General features: G+C 28.2%; 1 protein-coding gene across 1 annotated transcript; it reads left to right on the forward strand.

Moving 5' to 3' along the window:
• The first annotated feature begins 18146 nt into the window (after positions 1 to 18146).
• Positions 18147 to 20646, forward strand: LOC110638685 (probable trehalose-phosphate phosphatase J). Its single transcript, XM_058154301.1, has 11 exons — positions 18147 to 18546; positions 18651 to 18791; positions 18890 to 18961; positions 19043 to 19135; positions 19229 to 19285; positions 19368 to 19469; positions 19574 to 19651; positions 19744 to 19813; positions 19998 to 20068; positions 20163 to 20255; positions 20353 to 20646. Exons 1-11 carry the CDS (start codon positions 18238 to 18240, stop codon positions 20425 to 20427), a joined length of 1161 nt encoding a protein of 386 aa, XP_058010284.1. The 5' UTR covers positions 18147 to 18237; the 3' UTR covers positions 20428 to 20646.
• The last annotated feature ends 2259 nt before the right edge of the window (positions 20647 to 22905 follow it).

Genomic DNA, 22905 nt, shown 5'->3' on the forward strand with positions numbered 1-22905 from the left:
GCTAAGAGATCCTTGTGAGCATTCACGTAAGCACTGGCTATTCCTGTCACCATCTCTTCATCTTTTGCCTTAAGCTCCTCGGTAAGATGAGCGACCTGAGCAGCTTCGTTGGCCCGGAGCGCCTGGACTTCTCCAAGAGCATGATCCCTCTCAGCCAGAACATGAGTCTGTTCGGCCAGCTTATCCTCATAGTACTTCATCCTCCCCTCAATTTGAGATATGTACTCTTGAGCGGATGAGAGTTGGGATCGGAGGGATGCCACTTCTTGACTCTTCCTTTCGACTTCTTGACTCTTCTTCTCGACCTCCTTACCCAGGCGGTAAGCCTTTTCCCGAACTATGTGCTGGTTCACCAGGCACTCTACATTCAGACTCATGGAGCGGGTTAGGATGTCGTCAAGATTGTCCGGAGACAGTCTGTCCTGATCCTCCCGAAGGCAGATGGAAGACCCCAAGACTTTGGCAAAATCGGGGTTCTCCCGAACAGTCCGGTTGTTCTCTAGAGAAGTGATCAGCACTTGGGCGCCACGAGAAGAGGGCCTCGCAAGAGGTCGAGAACGACCCCCTTCTGTGCTTGGAGCAACTGGAGGAGGTGGAGCCGGCACTTCCCGTTGAGGAGGAGATCGGACAGCTTCTGTGATCGGCAGTCCCGAAGGTCGGGGTGGGCCTCCTTGCGTCTCCCCAGGTTCATGGCCGGGTGTTTGAAGTAGTGCCGAACGCTTCATCTCCTTTATTTTCCGGGAAATCTCTCTTTCTTTCTTCCGCTTCCTGGAACCCTCACCACCCGCCATACCTGCACAAAAAAGAGGTCAGTGAGATCGCTAAGGTCCAAAGATCTGAGAAATAGAAAATACCGATGCCAAGATCAGAGAGCTGAAGCCCGCGACTTTCGCCCGTGATCAACTCCATCGTCCAATGATGCAATTTCGGCCACCGCATCTAAACAGAGTACTTTAGAGTGACTTGATTCTTGATTCCATCACTACTAGGCTTTCCTCCTTGTTCAGTAATACGCCGAATCAAGGGCCCCTGGTGCCACCAGCTACGGGGGAAGTCCTCAAAGCAGGTCGGATTTTTGCTCCTCAGAATGAAGAAGCGGTTCTTCCAATTCTTAAGGGAGGAGGGCAGATCGGTAAAGAGCCCGCAATGAGGCTTCGCCTGAAAGAACCAGTGCTCGTCGTCCTTTCGGCGAGTTAGCCTGTGCAGTTCGGCGAACACCTTAGCCGTAGGTCTGATTCCCTTAGCTCGGCACAGGCCTCGGAAGGCTACCAAGATCCGCCATGAGTTAGGGTGAATTTGGGCAATGCACACTCGGTGAAATTTTAGGACCTCCTTGAAGAAGTCGTCCAGAGGGAACCGAAGACCAGCCTTTAACTGTTCCTCGTATACCATAACCATGTCATTCTCTTCAAAGGAGTGATCGGCTCGGTGATCGCCGTGACACCGGATAAGTTCATATGAATCGGGCTCAATGTTGTACTCCTGGCTAAACGATTGCAGATCGGATTCTTGCAAAATCGATGGCAGCTCGTCCATAGGAAGATTCTCCCTCCCTGAAGTAGGTGCATGCCTTGATGGTGTGATCCACCCCCGAGCTGGAATGGAGACCCTAGGAGGTTCTGGTTGTGCGCTCGGCCCGACCACCTCTTCTTCTTCAGACGACCACGAGAACTGAATAGAAGGTGGGCTTGCCGCTCTCTGACCTTCAGCGCCGCTCATTTTTAAGGAAAACAAAGAACTTAAAGCTAAAAGAAGGATTAAAACCCTTACCGGAGCTTGAACGGAGTCGGAAGAGCTTGAAAAATCGGGAGAGTTTTGGAATTGCTCGCGAGAGACAGAAAATGGCATAAGTGAGAAACTGGCTAACCCCTACCCCTATTTATACTCGTCCGAGCATTTAATGCTCACGATGTCCCAGGCAATGCATCGGGATTCGCCAGCTGTTCTGACACGTCTCTCAAACACTCCAAATTCCATAAAGAGAACGGCTAATTAGAGATCGGCATATTTAGATAAATGTTTCGAATTGCAGATCAGTTAAGGGTTGTTCAGTTAGGAACCAGATCGGATAAACACATCAGAGATCGGAAAATAATCAATGCAATAATAATAAGATGATAATTGACTTTTATTTCCAAAAGATCGGATTACATCATTTGGGCGATCTCTAGGGATCGGAATAATAGAGATCGGAAGATGGGAGATCAGCATGAGAGATCGGAATAGGAGCGTGGGAGGGATCGGAAGGCAAAAAGAATAAGACAAATCCCAAATAACCGTCGTCAGAATCAGAGCCGAGGTAGTTAAAGCGTGGCAGACGAGATCTCCACCGCACGCCTAAGAATCGCCGCACGCCGACAGTGCCAGGTATGTCATGACAGTCTGACATCCCAATCTCCACCGTTGATCTCACTTGTAAGGACAAACCCGGAACCCTTGGATCAAGAGAGAAGACGATAAGACCAGCGTCTTTCGCTCTTAGCCCTTAGATCGTTCCGGACAAGAAGATTTGGGACCATCAGATTGAAAGAAGAAAAGGACAAATATTCTGAAGAGTGATCTCAGCCATTCATTTTGATTCTCTTTAATTCCTGAACATTCGATTATGTCCTTCGAAATCTTGACCCTCCATCTCCCTCAAAATAAATCCTGACCCTTCATGGGGAGCACCCGATTCCTATAAATACCTGCATGAAAAACTGTTCAAGGGACGGGCAAAAAAAGAGAGGTAGTTATTATAGCGGAAGAACTCTGAAACTTCATTCAGTTTGTTACTCTGCTACTTAGAAGTGTTGATTAGAAAGACTTTTGAAACTAGTTTTCTGAAGTGTTTTCTTGAAAAGGATTCTGAATACTGGAACTCTACATTTTCAGTTTGTTCATTATCTGGTCACACTCTCACTTTCAGCCCTTTATCATCTCTGTTTTCATTCCCATTGTCCAAGCTCAACTTCATTCCACTCGGTTTTTATCTTAATCTGATTGCATTTTAGCTAAGCACCCTTCAGTTCACGATGAACATCAGCCCTCAGGCTAATCAGTCCGCTGTCTTATCACTATTTGTCACCCCGTAGTTATTTCAATAGATTTGGCTCCTTACAGGTAAGAGCTCATATTGCTGTTTTATTAAGTGTTTACGTTTACTTTTCGCACTTTCTTTGTTCTTCTTACGTATGCGATTTTCTCCAAGTTCATTTTGTGCAAAAGAACCCCAAAGAATGTTACTCTCGAGTTATCTCTTTAGTGATCAGTCCATCATTTTATTAATCTTCGTCATTTCTGAATGCAAGTTTTCTAGCTCCTAGTAGCGTGTAAGTGGTTGGGTAAAACGTAGGTAACTGCAACTTAAGGGTCTCTTTTAAAAGAAAGAGCCTGAATAACACGTCAGGAAAATAGCCAAACTATTAGGCTGACGTAAACGGCAATTCGGCAAGATGCCATAAAGTGGAATAAAACCAAAGTAAACGAAACAGAATAGATCGGACATTAATAGGTATTGGTAAGATGACTACATGGAAGGTCGGTAAGTCAAGTCTAGTATCCCCCGTTTAGTCACAAGGTATCAAGAAGCCTTATCCCCAGCATCTTTGAATGCCAGAATCCTTAGCTTTAGGCTCTTATGACATGTAGCTGAAATTAAAATTCGGGAGATTGGAAAAGTCCCTTTCAGGCTCCTGTTAATCTAAAAGAGATCGGAGGAGAGTTCTTATCCGGTCTCAACTCAAAATTTTAATAAACATTAAATAGAGATCGGATGAGAGTTCTTATCCGGTCTTAACTCAAAATTTTAATAAATATTAAATAGAGATCGGAGGAGAGTTCTTATCCGGTCTCAACTCAAAATTTTAATAAACGTTAAATAGAGATCGGAGGAGAGTTCTTATCCGGTCTCAACTCAAAATTTTAATAAACATTAAATAGAGATCGGAGGAGAGTTCTTATCCGGTCTCAACTCAAAATTTTTAATGATTTAAAAGAGATCAGAGGAGAGTTCTTATCCGGTCTCAACTCAGAATTTTAACAAATATTAAAGAGTTCGGAGAAGAGTTCTTATCCGATTCTTAAATTAAATTTTAATAAAATATTCCTTTCAAATAAAATTAACATACAACAGTAACTCACTAAGGTTGTCTCATTTACTTATGTATCTGGGTGATCCAAATTTAGTGAAAAATCAAATGTTCCTTTAGTCAAAAGGATTAACATGTCCATTCAAGCCATCCTAACTAATGCAAAATTAAATCTGTTTACCCTTATTAAGGGACGAGGTGGGGTGCCTAACACCTTCCCCACCCGTTTACGGACCCCGAACCTAGAATCTCTGTCTTGAAGTGGTTTCATTTCAATCTATTTTCACAAATGGCTTTCTTTAGTTTCCCTCAAAACTAAGGTGGCGACTCCTCACTCTTTCCCACTTCGGTGAGGGTTCGTTCAGGCCACCGCAAAACCCCTTGCGACAGCCACCATTGCCTTGCCATCACTGCCCTTCATGCGTTATTGTGTATGATTAAATTTAATTGATGAACAATTTTCAATTATGTATTATCTTCTCACCCTATTTCAGTTACCAACAGATTTTAGAGGATTATTAATGGAAAAATTCATTGGTCAACCTTAAAAATCTTGTAGTATTGATAATAAATTTTTTCCTTTTACTAAAATTGTAATAAATATATTCTATTTGACTTCAGTGTCCTAACTTAATAATTTTTCTTTTTTTTTATTATAATTAGACTCTGCCAATGGATTTAAAATAGAAATTTCACAATTTTAAAAATAATTTCAATATCTAGATCAAAGCTAATTTGTAAATTTAAAATTTCTATTTAGCTTCTTATAAAATCCAAATCAATTTTTATGCACCAAAACTATATGATTTGCATATATCATATATCAAAAAATCTCTGATATGATGATGCTTTTTTCATATTAACGTTGTGAATATCTTTAGTAAGTCAATATATTTTTTTTTTATTAATGTCAAGAATATCTCTAATATGTCAATGTTTTTTATTAACATCGAAAATATCTTTAATATACTGACTCTTTTATTAATATCAGCTAAAAAATAAAAAAAAATTTTCTAATAGTCTCTTCTTGTTATAGTATATATCTTGATACAAGGGGAATTTGACCATTTCAAAAGAAAAACAAAAGGGGTGGAACCCCACACAATTTCCTAAAAACCAAACGCATAAATACACATTGAAACTGTGCATCTAGCCAGTTCTTTTTTTTCCTCTTTTCCTTGTCTTGTTACATCATATGGGACCAAACTTTGGCTTTGGCCAGCTTACTCCACTATTGGGGAGGTTATATTTGGTGAAGGGTTGAGCCTTTAACTAGGTCTATGAAATGATGGATTTCATACAATTTGTTCCCATGATCTAACATAAATATGAGTTGAGATTTTGTCTGCCAGTCACAGTGGGAGATTATAAATGCAAAGTCCCATGTTCTTCGAACATTTTCTCTCAGACCAATTTAGTCAAAAAATTTCTTGATTAAAATATTAATTCTACATGTTGGCCAACACAAATTCTATAATTAGTGGGAATTTTAACAACTCTATTCTCTTGTATGGAACATAGAATTTTACAAGAATTTAATTTAATTAATTTTTTTTATTAATTTTCATGTTTTTAATGAAAAAAATTCAATTATTTTTAACTTCAAAATTTTTCATTTTAAAAGAATTAGAAATTAAGTATGATTTTATGAGAAATTAATTAAATTCTTTTTCTTGTCAATGATTTATTTTAAAGGAAGCCTATTTAAAAAAAAATCCATAGCAGAAAAATGAATTTATGTTCAAATTGATTCCTTTTAAGTGTTATGAGAGGCAGCAAGGTGAGGTAATTTTTATCACCCATCTCTGAATTTTGTATCATATTTCATTTCTATCCTTTAATTTCAATTTACTACCAAAGAAACCTTCAAATTTTAATTTTATTTTATAAAAAATCTCTTTAACTTGTAATAGCAGATTTTTATATTAAAAAATCTCTTTAAACTACAATGTGATGCCTGCAAATATAATTTTAATATTTTCTATTGAAGGGTAATTTCTCCTATTTTCTATGAAGTAGATTATTGTGATGATACTGATATTTTTGTAATAAATTCAGATGGTAATTAAAATGGTCAATATTTTTTAAATATGACAAGAAAGAAAGTAAAAAGATAATTTTATTTTTTTCTAAATGAAAACCTATTATACAAGTTAGGAGATTTTTATAAAATAAAATTAAAATTCAAAAAATTTTTAATAATAAATTAAAATTAAAAAATGAAAATTTAACACAAACAATATTTAAATACCAGCTATAAAAATTGTCCCGACAAGGTGATGCAAGTAGTAATAATTATTAAGTCCACAAACAATATCGCATAAAAAATTAAAAAGGTTTTTCTAAGACTAAATTAAAAAAAAAAAAAAAAAAAGAAGAAGAAGAAGAAGAAGAAGAAGTCAATCTCAATGTGTACAAGACTGGGAAAATGAGTATTAATGAAGAAGAAAATAAGGCAATATTTTACTGACTGTTCATTGGCTGTCATTTAATTAAATTATCGTAAAATTAAATATTTATATTATAATATATATAAAATTAATTAAAAAAATATATAAAATATATAAATTTATATATAAAATTTAATCTAATAATAAATACACTTATATTTATAAGTTCAAGCGCTCCCTAAAAAAGAAAAAAAAAGTCTTCAAATTCATTAAAAAATTCATTAAACCCACCTGATCAGAGCCTAAACCTTCCACCCATGGGTCAAAACGAAAATTACAAGTATCTGTTTGCATGCGTACACGGAGAGAGATGTCTAATCATTTTCGTGCCAGGTACTAGTGCTTCTCCACTTGATTGTTGATTGTCTTCGGATCATTTACCATTTGGTACTTAAATTTTGCTTATATTATATTTTATTTCTTAAATTTTAAAAATTAATTATTTAATTCTTAAATTTTATATTATATTATATTTTAATCCTTAAATTTTAAGAAATAAATTTTTTAAACTTTTAATTTTAATATATAGAATAATTTAATTTTTATAATTTTAATGTCTATAATAATTTCATCTGATAGTATAATGATTAAATTATTTTATATATTAAAATTATAGAAATTAAAGTATGATATAGTATAAAATTTAGAGATTAAATATTTAATTTTTAAAAATTGATTAATTAAAGTATAATATAATATAAAATTTAAATACTAAATAATTAATTTTTCAAAATTTAAAGATAAGTATAATATAGAATAAAATTTAAGGATCAAATTGTAAATTTAACATTTTCTCTTCATTTGAAACCTACCGTCAACTTCAACTTTTCTATTTTTCTGTTTCTTTGTAGGCTATGGTCAAGCCATACCTAAATTTTATCTTACCTAGCCTAGCTACCTTTTCCATTTCTTTTCTTCATCATTCTATCTTAACTTAGAGATGATCAAAACTTTGTTTAAATTAAAAAAAAAAAAAAAAACTAATTAATTTAATTAAAATTTTTTATTTGGTATTTAAAAAAATTCTGTTTAATTTAATTTATGTTTAAAAAAATTTTAATTTATTCAATTTAATTCAGTTTTAAAAGAATTGAAAAAAAAAATTGAATTCAAATTGTATAAATATTGCATTTTCCCCTTACCTTATAAAGCTTTATCTCAATATTTCCTTATTTCCTAATTCTCTCTTCCCTTTATTCATTACCTACCCTTCCTCACAAAATCATCACCAAGTCTCGCCACCATTGCCTAGCCATCACTACCCTTCATGCATTATTGTGTGTGATTAAATTTAATTGATGTACAATTTTCAATTATGTATTATCTTCTCACCCTATTTCAGTTACCTATAGTCTATTTAACATTATTAAAAAAATAAATGCTTAAATATATTAATTAAAGAATATTAAAATTAATTTTAATACATTTTAATTATAAAAATAAAAAAAATAAATAATTTAAAAAAAAATTTAAAATAATAATTTTAAAACGAAATTATTGAGTGCACTTTTTACTTGCAAAAAAAATCAATTATTTCCTAAATTTATGAGTATGAAACCTTTAACTTTGTGAGTGTGTGTACACATATATCTAGAGTATCTAATAATTTACCTCTTAAAGCATACACTTAACATCATAATCTTCAACTCCAAACAAAACATTAATTACATGGCTATTTGGCATATTAGAGAATCAAAACTACTTTTCAAGGAAAAAAAAAATAAATCTTATTGAAAAAAAATAATTTGAAAAAAAAACTCTTTTATCATTTTAGCCTTTTTGTGACAAAATCTCATTAAATTTAATTTTAAATTATTTTTTAATACTATCTAAATAATATATTTAAAAAAAATAATTTTCTCAATAATAACTTTTATAAAATGCTAAACAGATGCTACATCTTCCTCCCTCTTTCCAAATGCATCATCTAACACTAATTGATTTTATTTCCAAATTCTTTCTAGTTTCCAAACAGATATACTAGCTCTTTCCACCATTGAAGCAAGGCAAATATTCACCTCTTGTTAAAAAAAAAAAAAAAAAGGAAATATTCACCTTGAAAATTGAAGGAAAGCAGAATTGTTCAGTCCTAGGGATGGAACACAAGAAGATGTTCATGGATTGTTCCTGCTTGGCCTCCGTGTATTTACTTAAATCATTTAAAAAAAAAACAAAAAAAAAGCACAAAACAATAACACATGTTTTTGTTTTATGTTTTATTCTGGAATCACTCAACGGACCATGATGATGACTTTTGTTTCCATTCCCACCACGTGGGGCTTCAATAATTCAGCTGATGTGGACCGTACACTCGATCTTTTTTTGACGCGTGTATGTTCAGTCAATGTCTTTTGTGGAGCCACGGATAAAATACGAGAGATGCGTTGTAACACTGCACGCTTGTGGTGTCGCCATGGACACGAAGAATTCTTCTGTCAAAATAACGTGATTGACTTCTAGGTTTTGATTGACTATTTTGTTTTTTTTTTTTAATTTGAAAATATATATTAATTAATTTTTATATTTTCATTTTTTTACTCTTATTCCTTGCAATAATCTAAATGTTATAGTTTATTATTATTCAATCACTTTAATTTAAAAAATTCAATAATATGATTTTTAATTTTTTAAGTCTTAAATTATTTAATTTCATAATGACAATTTCCTTTTCTTTTAAATATATTAATTAATAAAAAATTTAATTTAATGAATAAAATAAAAATATAAAAATTAAATTTTTACAAAATATAAAGTTAAAAAGTTCATTTCGTAAACATAAAATGACTTAATTTTTTTTCCCTCTTCTTTTTAATTGAAAAAAAATAGCTAAAAAAAGTTAAAATTTAATTTCTTCTTCAAAATGATATTTTATAAAAATTTAATTTAATTAATTTTTTATTAATTTTTATATTTAAAAAAATAATTTTTTTTAATTTAAAAACTTTTAATTAAAAAAAATAAATTTGATTTTTTAAAAATTTTATTTAATTATTTTCTTTTAAATAATTTATTTTAAAAAAATTAATCAATTTTATAATTATACAATAAATTTTACTATATACTCAATCGTATAAATGTGAAATTTCCTTTTTTTTTTTGCATTAAAAGAATTTTTTGAAAGTAATAGTCATTTACCTTTTAGATCAGAGTTTACAGTTAAATTATTTTATTAGTCTTTGATTAGCCTCGCTCACAAGAGGAATATATTATCGAGTCATAATGAATCTCTCAAGAGTTATAAGATTAATAATTTATTTATTTATTTATTTATTATAAATAAAAATAATATTTAATTATTAATAAAAATGTAAAATTTTGAATTATATTCAAACGCTTTCAACTCTTAAGGCTTCCCACTAAGACATCATACTCGATGGTAACGTGTAATTCCTGATCTACGAAAGGACATATTTTTATGTGTTTAGTAGCGCAAGTGTAGGTAATAATTTTCCGGCACTTACATATTTATAAATCGCATGGGAATCCGTGGGTGTTTCGTGTTGGCTAGACGGCCAACAATTTTTGCTCTTTTCAGTCTTCACCACTTTTAAATTATTATTTTTATATTTAAATTGTGAATTGTGCCTGTTGCTATAATTAACTAATTATTTATTTAAATTTACTAGGTCTTTGTATATAAGTAAAACCAAAAGAATTTTAATTACATTTGATTTATTTCAACTAGCACCAACCCCAGTAATTCTTTTTAACATGTTGGCATTTTTAAAAAAAAAAGGAGTGCACTGCTCTATAAGACTAAACATTTTTAAATTTGATTAACTCAATGATGTGAAACATATAATTAAAACACTAACCCATGCAATGATTAGTTTTTGCTAAATATAATATTGGCCTCAATTTAGTTAATTAAGAGAGTATTTGATTTCACAATATATTTTTTAAAAATAATTAATTAATTATTTAAAATAAATTTTTAAATAATTTAAGTGTTTAATTAAAATACTTAATAAAATTTAATTTATCAAAATGATTAAAATGAATATATTACTGAATATTGTGATTGTTAAAATAAGAATAATATTGATATTTTTTAAAATTATTAGAATAAAATTATCTTTTATTTGATTAAAAAATAATTTTAAAATAAATAAATAAGTTATAAATAATAGTACATAAGTACAAGATTATTAAGATAATATAATTTTTTATTTAATTAAAAAATAATTTTAAAATAAATAGATAAATAATAAGTGAAGGAACCTTAATTATATTTTTTTATTTATTTTAAGTAAATTTTTTAACATATAAGTTAAAAGTCAAAATAAATATTCATCTACTTGCGACTTTTTGCTAATAAGTAAATTTGACCGATTTATAAATCAAGTCATACCTCCTTTAATTCTCACCTTCACAAAAGCATATATAATTTTGGGGAATATATATGCATGCATGGTATTTTATTTTTTCCTACTCGCTTAATTAAAGGTAGGCTTTTGGCCTCCATTACAGGGGCATCTCTATTTAATCTTTGAAATTTTGCTTTATTTTGGGCCTCTAGAAGATTCAATCTACCGCTTAATTAATTTAATTTTACTTTGGTATCGTCAAAATATTAAGATTAATTATAAAGCAGCTACAATATTGTAACGTAACGTCTGTTGATATTGTCATGATAAGATTTCAAATTTAAATCCAATTGAAATTGAGTAAAAAAAAGAAATTCAGAACAAGTTTTTAGATTTTGGATTCTAAATTGCTATTTTCAAGTGAATTTTCAAAAGCTAGAAACCAATAGTTCAAAATTATAATTGCAATGTTAAAAACTTAAATTTTTAGTTATCATATTTTTTTTCCAATGACGAGTAATAATGAATTAATTAAGAATTAATTGCAAACATGTCTTAATAAATCATAGGTAAATCATAAACATAAAATTTAATTATCACATTAATAATGAATTTTGAATAAATAATATTTGATCCAGTAGTTAAGAGAGATCCTTTGATTTGATAAACTGATTTCTCTGTTTTGATTTTTCGTGATTCATAAACAAAATTTTAGTGATGAAAATTTTTCTTTACATAACCTTAATATTTTTGATTTTATGAAAATGAGTGTGTTACCTTATAAAAGGAGAGATGACCAACTTTTATATATATAATCTATTACGTTCATTAAGTAATCCTTATATAATTATGATTTATTTTAATTAAAATAAATATTAATTAATATCAAACAGTATTAAAAGAATTAATTTTGTTCTATTTAATTAATTATTAAAATTACGTACAAAATCTTACATTAATATTTTGAAAAATAAAAAGAATCACTTTTGGATTAAGAAAATGAATCACTTTTGGATTAAGAAAATGTTTCTTTGTAATTTTTACTTCACTTTTTTCTCTTTAATTTTATGCCATTTTTAATCATATCGATTTTTTAATTATTATACTTAATTATGAACACAAGTGGTTGACGAAGCATCTGCGAAGGCCTCCTGTTTTGACTAATAAAGAATAAACCGAAAGATCTTCCTTCTCCTCATAATGTAATGTGAACCTATAATATATAAATACAAGTAGATACTAAGAAAAATTTTGGTCCAATAATTGCAAACAAAATTGAATAATAAATTCCAACCCATGTGAGGAATTCTGAACGAGGTGGCCATGCATCATATCTGAAAGAATCAGTCACTTTCTTGGTTTTGAAAATTTTAATTATAACAAGAAATTAATAAATCATCAAAATGCTCTCTCCTCTTTTGATTTCCATCGTCAAATCAGAATCTTTTATTTAATTATATTAATTCTTGGCATGCAAGTCATTTTGGTCAGTTAATTTTGTTGCTCTCTTATCATATGCATGCATTACTAATTAATTATTTAAAGAACTTGCATGCATAGTTCTTTTTTTTTTTTTTACAGAAAAAAGTTAGTATGCAGATAAGAGACACTGATATATAGAAACATCCCACTGCATTTATATTAGAGTTAATTACTTGTGAATATATATAGGGGTGATCAGTAATATTCTGTTTGAATTGAATAAATTGAATCAAATTATCTTTAGTAATTTAGTTTGATTTTTAAAATAATTCGATTTGATTTAAAAAAAAATTCAGTTAAACCAAACCAAACTGAATTATTTTATTGATTTTTAAATTGCTTTATTTTTTTTATAAAGAATTTATGTATTATATGTATGTTTACATATATAAATGGTCTAATTTCATTGATTGATTAATGGTAATTAGATTCAAATCAAGATCAAAATAAAATCAAATAACTTGAAAATCAAGTAAAAATAAAAAAAAATTATCAAAATTCAAAAATTAATCGATTCGAACTAAATCGAATTAGAGTGATTGAGTTTAATTTTTCATATATTTTAATTTAATTCAATTTTTAAATTACAATAATTTAAGTAATTCGATTTTAATAATTTAATTCTATTTAAATCAAATATCAGCCCTTCTCTCCCAATATATATTTTTTATAAATGCATATATAAGGAGTGGTCGCTGCCTCAGAGACTTTTTTTTTTTTTTCTCCCAAAGTCTCTAAGGGCAAGTGGCTGCCTGAGTGGGTGGATTAGGCACGAGCACACTAGAAAATCCTTGGGCGCTGGTCATGTGTGACAGTTGTTCAATTTTGTTTGTCTTCCAGAAAAATTGACTAATAGGTAACAACATTAATATTAGTTTAAAATTAAAAGAAAATGAATAGAAAATTTGAATATGGGCATTATTGCCTGGGGATGGGGGAACAATTGCAAGGAGATGCTTTTACTTTCTTATAACTTAGTATTAATTAATTAATATACATCAGATTATATAATTCAAGTCTAGAAGGATTTATAGTTTATAGATGGCGTTTCAGACTATCGTCCCACAGATAATATGTCGATTTTAATGGTTTATTTTCTAAAATTTCTGGAATGGCAGCAGAGTCGATTCAGAATGAAATATTCAAAATCCTAGTATCAGAAAAAAAAAATTCTATTAAAATTATTGTTTCCCTAATAATATCTAATAATAATAATAATATTAATTTTGGTTTGATTTTGTCTAAATTTAAAGGTTTAATTTTTTTTTTATTTTTAAATTTAAAAAAGATGATTTGATTGAGAACGTATAATTTAATTTTAATTTAATTTTATTTACGGTTTGAATCAAAGATGAGTTTAAATGGTTCATGCCACTTGTAAATGTTGATAAATCAAAATTAATTAAAAGAAAAAGACAAAGGCGCATAGTAGATTGAGAATGCCACTTGTGAATGTCAGCACCTGGTTTTGCAGAATAGCAAACAGAAATGTGTGGTTAGGTTAGAGCTGTTGGTTTCATTTGGCAGTACAAGGGGCGTAGTTTTAAGCATATTCACAGTTGCTATAAAAGCAATGCTTCTCTAAGCCGGAACGCCTTTGTAAAGGCAAAGGGCATAGGTTTCGGCCTTTACAGTCCATTTCTGGAAATACTGCTGTCCAGGGAAACAACCCCTGTGGTTGGAGTTCTGCCATGTCAGCCTTCACACGTGGCACTATCCCACGTGAGTTTTGCATTAGCCAAGTAGTGTCGGCCACGTGGAAAAATGTTAGCTGGCAGAGAACTTATGGAGATGGCTACGCCACTACTAGGCGGTGGCAATCGGTCCACGTGGATCTTGTAGGACCCGCGTCAGCATTTCGGGGGCTGGGACACTGGGGCCCTTGTCTTCCCATGTGTCTAAATTGAATTCTCACATTTAAAAAATCTAATAACTCATTTATTTGAATTTTGTTATTTCAAATCAACTATGTAAAATTGAAATTGAATTAAATATAATTAAAATTTTTAATTTAAGATTTTTTAATATTATAATTTGATTTTTGTTTTATTTTTTTATATCAATTTTATTTTTAATTTGATTTTTAATTCTTTGGTTGAGTTCAGTTTAGTCAATTTTGAATCATCATTTAAATTTTGAACTTAATTTTCATTTAACTTAAATTGCATTGTATTAATATAAAATAATTAATAAATATTAATTTAAATCCTAACTTACACTTTGAATCAAATTTGTAATAATTGAATTCAAATACTATCGTTTACTTATAAAAAATATCATTATAATTAAATCATTTAAATTTATTAATATATAATTATTAATACAAATAAAGAAAATAAAAGATTTTTTTAGATAATTTAAATTTTATATTTATAAAATTTAATTAGTTATAATAAAATTATATATATATATATATTAATTATAACTATATTACATAATATACTTTCTTACTATTTTTTAATATATATCTTTGATTAATTAAGTTTATTTGGTTCTAATTGATTTCAGTCGAAATTTTAATAAAGTTCTCAAATATAATAATATAAGTTCGATTTAATATGTTAAATTTTAATTAGATTATTTTTTGAATTTTAATTCAAAATTTAAGTTGGTTTGAAAAAATAAAATAGTGCAAAGCTTAGTGGTGAGTCTAAAATTTTTCACATGCAATTGGGATTTTTATAAGTAAAAAATAAAGAAGCAAAGGTTAATCGGTATTCAACTAGGATGACATTGAGTAGAATATATGCGATAATTATTTTATAAAAATTTTGATTTAATTAATATTTTCAAAATTAAATTAGTTTTGACTTTAATTAAAATTTATCATAAATTATATGAGTTAATTTCAAATCTAATTATTATTACTTAAATATGTAAATTAATTTACTTTTACATTTTTTAATTAATTAATAATTTATTAAAATATTTTTATTGATAATATTTTTTAATTTAATAATCATATAAAATATTTAAATTCCACTCATTTAAAACATAAAATATAAAAATTTATATATATTATGATAAAAAATATATTTTATATTTAATTAGATATTCAAAGAACTCAAATCTAACCTAACCTATTGCCATTCAACTAGAGTTCAATTAATATTTGATTAAATAAGCATTAAATATAATTATAAAATAAATATTTTTAAATAATAATAATGGCAATTTTTTTTATAGTTAATAGTATAATATAGTTTATTAATACAATATCAAATAAATATTATGAAATTTTAACAATTTAAATTTTTTAATTGAAATTTTATATTTTAAAATAAAATATTTTATATTAAAAAATATTTAAAATAAGGTTTATGATAATAAATTTATTTATTAGTAAAAATAGAACTTAATATATAGTAATTTCATAACCAATAAAGAAACGTAATACACTACGACATTGCAAAAGAAAATCATATTATTAAATTAAGTAATATAATATTGTGATAATTTATTAATTTAAATTCTTTTTTTATAAATAATTAAACATTTAAATTAAATTAAATACAATTAGATTTTTAATTTTAGATTTATTTTTTAATATTATAATTTGATTTCAGTTTGATTTCTTATTTGTTGATTTAAATTTAATTTAATTTTTAATTCTTCAATTGAAGTTCAATTTTTTTTAAAAAAACATTACAATTTATGTCAAGAAGAGTCAATTTTGCATTACCATTTAAATTTTGAACTTAATTGTCATTTAAAATAAACTAACTTTTTATACTTTTTAATATATATATATATATATATATATATATATATATATATATATATATATATATATATATATATATATATATATATATATATAATTTCAAAATTATTTTTCATTAACTTAAATTGCATTGTATTATAAATATAAAATAATTAATAATATTAACTAGTAGCATAATCTAACTTAATCTAGTGGTTAAAAATATATTATTCACAGATATTATGTTTAAATCAAATTTGTAATAATTTAATTCAAATACCAAAGTTTACTTATAAATAATCTCATTATTACTAAATTATTCAAATATATATATATATATATATATATATATATATATATATATATATATATATATATATATATATATATATATATATATTGATTTTAGTCCAATTCAAATCTTAAATATATTTAATTTCAATTATGTTATTTTTTAAAAACTTCTATTGAATTCGATTTTTAAATTCGGTTTGAATACTCAAAAATTGTCTAAGCTTAGTGATAAATTTTTAAAATTTTCAAAGGTTTAAAATTTTCAAAAGCAAATGATTTTTATACAAGTAAAAATAGAGATTTAAAAGTTAACTAATATTTAAATACGGATAACAAAAGGTAGGGTATATATTAAAATTATCATATCAGAAATCGAACTTAATTAATATTTTTCAAATTTAAATATCTCTTAAATGTATTTTAATTAATAATCTACGTAAGTTATTTTTTTTAATAAAAACTTTTTATTAATAATTTATATTTTGAAATTGAATAATTCTATAAAATATTTAAATTCTAGTTATTTAAAATATAAATATATAAAATCTATAAATATTGTTATAAAAATTATATTTTATATTTAATTAGTTATTTATATAAATAAGTTTGAATGATGAATATCAATATATAAAATTCGAATATACTCTCAATTCATTATGCATTCCTAAATTCAATTATATATTACCCCAATCCATCCAGTAAACTTTAATCGGTTTGAATATTTAAAAATATCCGACTTGTTATCATTCTTATATTCAACTTGAATCAATATTTAATTAAATAAAAATTTAATATATATATATATATTATAAATTAATAATTTTTTAAATGATAATAGTAATTTATTTTCATAATTTATAGTATAATATATTTTATTAATACAATATTAAAATAAATATTATGAAATTTTAACAATTTAAAATTTTTAATTTTAAAATATTTTATATTAAAATTATTTAAAATAAGATTTTATGATAATAAATTTATTATTAGTAAAAAATAAAACCTAATATATTGAAATTTAATAAGCCAATAAACTTAATATATATTACATAAGAAAATCATACAGAAAAAAAAATTAAATAATTAAAATAAAAATATAAGAAGTTCTTATTCTATGGTGTTTTTATTTTTTATAAAGTAAATCTCTTTTTATTGATAACTACTATTAAATAAAATGTGAAAGTTAAATTCAACAGTCAATTATATAAAATATAAACATAATAAATTAAAATCAAAATAATTATAAAAGACATTCATAATATTATATAAAATATATATTCATGCTACATGAAATCAACATTTCACCTTATAATTTCTGTGGCTGTGGCTTTTTTTTTTTTTTTTTTAAACGAGAGTTACGTGGCTGTTATCTAGAGTGCCCAGTCGTTTTTATAAATCACTAAATTCAATGAAGTGTGACTGGGTCGAAGTTTCAATGGATTTATTGACCGTATTGGACCGGTCAATGATTTGGTTTCTAGTTATTTCGGTTCGACCGCCTGCTGCGGTCGGCTTGACGACTATGGCTGGGTACGGGAGGCCCGCTTGTCCGTTAGTGTCTGGTTCAAATTCCAACTATAAAATCAACCATTCGCCTCCGCCTGTCTCACAAGCACACATTCTCTCTATCTCTTCTTCTTGTTCTTCTTTTCTTCAAATCTTTGTAGCCTGTTTTTTGGCTTCTCTCTGCAATTTGTTTCCGTCTTTCGTTCTATCCCATCTTTAAGCTTAAAAGATAAAGAGTCATAAAACAGAGCACTCTGTTCTCTGTTTTTTTTCCGCCTCTGTTCATTCTTCATTTCTAGCTTATTCCTTTCCAGAATTCAAGGTATCGTTTCAGTACCTTATTTTCTCAAATGGGTCTGTTTTGATTATTGATTCATTTCATCTTCTTTGGTACTTTCTCTATACCAAAAAACAGAGCGATTATGGATTGTTTTTGTAGGGACGTTAGAGCCAAGATGACGAACCAAAATGTGGTAGTGTCTGATCCAAAATCCACCATCAACTTGGCAACCGCAGTGCACGTGTCTAACTCCTCTATCTTCCCCACCGCCGCACAGAAACCGCCCGCCGCGCCTGGTGGGTACATCTCCATTTCAAGAAAGAAGCTTCCCAAGAATCTTGAAATCAATGGAGTAGCAAGGATTAACGCCTGGGTTGATTCAATGAGAGCCTCATCTCCTACCCACCTCAAATCTACACCCTCCCTCACCGATGACCAAGGCTCATGGATTGTGAGTACTTACCAACAAAACAGAACCCAACACTATTTATGGCTTTTTGGTTTTGGCAATGTCCAAAGGCAATTGATCCTTTTTTTTTTTTACAACATTTGCAGCTTCATCACCCATCTGCCTTGGACATGTTTGAGCAGATAATTGATGCATCGAAAGGGAAGCAAATAGTGATGTTTTTGGACTATGATGGTACCCTTTCTCCTATTGTTGATGACCCAGATCAAGCTTTCATGTCCAAGAAGGTGAAGCCCTTGTCACTATTAAATACAGTTCCCTCGATAGTAGATATCTGTATGGCGAGTGTTATTGTTACTGAAGTTTCTTTTGCCCTTTAAATTAGATGAGAGCAACAGTGAGGAAGCTCGCGAGGTGTTTCCCTACTGCTATAGTGAGTGGGAGATGCAGAGACAAGGTACATTTCAATACAAAGCTTCTTGGTTTCTTGCTGCTGCTGGTATAGTTTTTGGTGTTTATTTTATATATATATATGTAGGTGTATAGCTTTGTACGATTAGCAGAGCTGTACTACGCTGGAAGCCATGGCTTGGACATTAAGGGGCCAGCAAAAGGTTCCAAATACAAAAAAGTAAGTCGGCTTTAGCTCCTGTACTGTAGAATATATATATATATATATATATTCCTTCTCTGTTTTCTCATTCTTTCTTCACTCACTCTTCAGGGTAGTGAAGCTCTCATCTTCCAGCCTGCAAGTGAATTTCTACCCATGATCGATGAGGTATATTGTCTTGCAAATCTTTGAGCAGAAACATTTGATTATCAGAATTAAAATGACTAAATTACAATGGATTAATCTTCAGGTTTACAAGGAATTGGTAGAGAAAACGAAATCAACTCCAGGAACTAAGGTGGAGAACAATAAGTTTTGTTTGTCAGTCCATTTTCGGTGTGTTGATGAGAAGGTAGGAAATATTAGAAATCAAATCATTTAACATTTAACTTTTACATAGTTTATATACACTTTTTCAAGTGTGATATTAACTAACTTAATGCATGAAAATTACAGAAATGGAGTGAGCTGGCCCAAGTAGTTAGGTCAGTCTTGAAAGACTACCCAAAGCTGAGCCTTACTCAAGGGAGGAAGGTCTGACGTGGCATCAAATTATTTGTTTAAATAATTTATTTTTCTTTTTGAAAAAATTTCAATACTAATTTTATAATTATTATCTTATGCAGGTACTTGAAATCCGTCCTACTATTAAATGGGACAAAGGGAAGGCTCTTGAATTTTTGTTGGACTCACTTGGTGAGCTTTCTGTGGTATTAATTAATTAATTAATAATAATTAAGACATTATTAAATTTCATTTGATTGTCCAAAAAGTGGCCACCTCCCCACTAGATTATTTTATTCATTAAACCTTAATACAATATTGGTCACTTACTGATCATCCTCTAACTATCTTAATTAATATATCCTAATTGCTACAGGATTTGCCAATTGTTCTGATGTTTTCCCTGTTTATATTGGAGATGATAGAACAGATGAAGATGCATTCAAGGTATCCAATGCTTAAATTTATTCTATTTATTTTAAAGATTTTGAGATGTTGTAAGGCTAATGAGCTAGCTATATCGGTTTTTGTTTGTGAATAGGTATTAAGAGAAAGAGGACAAGGTTTTGGTATCCTAGTCTCTGAATTTCCCAAGGACACAAATGCATCATATTATCTACAGGAACCCACCCAGGCAAGTTTTTGCCAATTTGTTTCCATATATGTGCTTTTGCATGGCTAGATATTGTATATTTAGCTTATGCATGTATAAATTTGGAATATTCTTGCAGGTTAAGGATTTTTTGCAACGTTTGGTAGAGTGGAAACGAGTATCCCTGCAAGGGCAGCCAATGAGCCAAGGATGATATGATATTTTTATATATATTTGCACCCGCCCTTTCAAGAAAACTTTAATTAAAGGTGGGATCAGAGACTGTAATTTTCTTGTTCATCAAGTAGGCAAGAAAAACAGACCCAGAAAAATAAAGTTAACTATTTCATGGCTTCAAGGCCTTGTACATCTTGTAACTATGCTACGTGAGTACAAGGGGTTAAAGACTCGTAATTTTCAAGCGTTCACTAAATGGATAGAGAAGTTTTAATTTCTCTTTAACTTTTGTGGTTCTCATGATGAGACTAATAATTAAGATTACTATATTTTCATTTTGATATATATATATATATATATATATATATATATATATATATACTTTTTAATAGTGTCTTTTAAATATCTCTTTATATTTAATTTTTTTCATAATATTTTTACATTAATTTTTTAGTATTAATTTTTTTATTAATAATTTATTATTTTAGTAAATTTTTGAAAATTTTATTTATTTGAAATTTTTATTTGTTATTTAGAAATTTATTTATTTTTTATAATTTTTAAATTAATAATCTACTTTTCGATTGTAAATTAATTACAAATACTAACTGATTTACAAAATAATTAAATAATTATAAAATTAAAAGCATCAATTTTTTTTTAATTTCAATTGCTACTAGCAATCGATATTTTTTTAATAAAAATTTTATTTTTTTTTAAATTTAATTAATTTAGTAATCAATTGGTTGTCAGTTATTATTTATAATCAGCCTCATTATAACAGATTAAATCGATTAACAATCAATTTTAATAAATTAGTAACTAAATTAGTTGGATGCTAATCTAATTTTTTTTATCGATCGGTTGTTAATCTAATTTTCTTTTTAGTATTATGAGTACAAAGCATTGATGAATAATTTAAAACATCTCATTAAACATCCAACTAGTTCCAAATAAAATTCAAGAATAAAATAAAAATAAATTTAACCAAGTGGATTGATTAATAATAATAATAATAATAATAACAATAATAATAATAGGGAAGCATGCAGCTCATAATGTTTAGGTCACAATTATCTTTCGTATATGCAATGCAAACCTCTGAAAAGTGCGTCATAACCAAGAGTAGTATGGATCTTTATAGTACAAAATGTGATAATTTTGTTGCAAGTTGGAAGAAACAATAGAGAGGCCTTTGACCTTAGGTTCCCACCTTCCAAATACAGTGCCCCTTCATTCCCAACGCTGCCGCCTTTAGGCAGCCTCATATATTATAGAGAGATAAAAAGGTGCTAAGCATCATTCTAAAGAAAAGTACAGGAATGGCTGTGTTTGGTGTGATTGATCATGGAAAATTAAACTCTCACTACTTTTACATAAAAAATAATGAGTGCCAAGTAGTACCAACGTAATTAATTCCTTCATGAATTAATCTCTCTACATACCTCTAGGGTATGAGAAGATACTGCGAATGGATTACTAAGAATAAAAGCTCTATATTCAGTGAATTTTCTCTTGAATTCCTTTTCTTTTTCCCTTGCATTTTTGTGAAGGTTAGAAGTAGTGACGAGGCAAGAATTCATTTGAGGGATTTCAATTAAAATATATAATTTATAAAAATAACATATATAAAATAGACATAAGTTGATAAGAGAATTTCTAATAAGAAGTTAATAAGATATTATAAGTAAATTACAATAATTATTGTTTGTTTTTTATTAAATGAAATTTAATTAATCATAATAATTTCGTTGTCAATACTTATAAGTATATTTCTTTCAATATAATTCATCAAGCAATCATTTAGTAATTCATCTCCTACTCTATTATGAAGGGAATTTTTCATGTAACTAGTAAGATTAATGATTCATTTTATTTTGATAATTAATTCAGTTTTATAATTAATAACATAAAAATATAAATTTAATATCAATTTTATTTTGTATATTAAAACATAAGTCTAAGGAATATATGGTTAATCTCCTATCGCACGCTTTATTGCACAAGTATAGACTTTTTTTTCTTGAAAAAAAGACTTTATTTTTATAATTATACTTTTGTTCCAATTATAATTATGACATATGCTGTTTTTTTTCTTCAAATTAAAAAAAAAGTAATTGAGGATGCAATTACAGTAACAAGAAGTCAAGAACCTTGTCCTCCTTAAAGAATAATAACTTTTTTTTTCTCCTTATAGATGATTGGAGACAAAATAAATAAAAAATAAAATAATCTATGATCACTTCTGAGCTAGAAAATTGGTTGTTTAGTCAACCAACCATACGTTAATAGTATAGAATAATGAGTATCAATTTGTCCAAGTCAAGGACATAAAAAAAGTGATATTCTTATCTTAATTTAATAAAATTACTAATATACCCCTAAGAGATTCAGAAATTCCAGGGGGACCCAGTGCCCCCTTGGCCCTAGTGTGGCTTGGCCACTAGTTAGAAGTTACCCAATTGGAAGGGGCTTCGTCTTTCTAAGAAGATAGGTAGGCTATAGGTATATGTAT

The sequence above is a fragment of the Hevea brasiliensis genome, chromosome 10 (genome assembly GCF_030052815.1).
Source record: "Hevea brasiliensis isolate MT/VB/25A 57/8 chromosome 10, ASM3005281v1, whole genome shotgun sequence".
Taxonomy (NCBI): domain Eukaryota; kingdom Viridiplantae; phylum Streptophyta; class Magnoliopsida; order Malpighiales; family Euphorbiaceae; genus Hevea; species Hevea brasiliensis.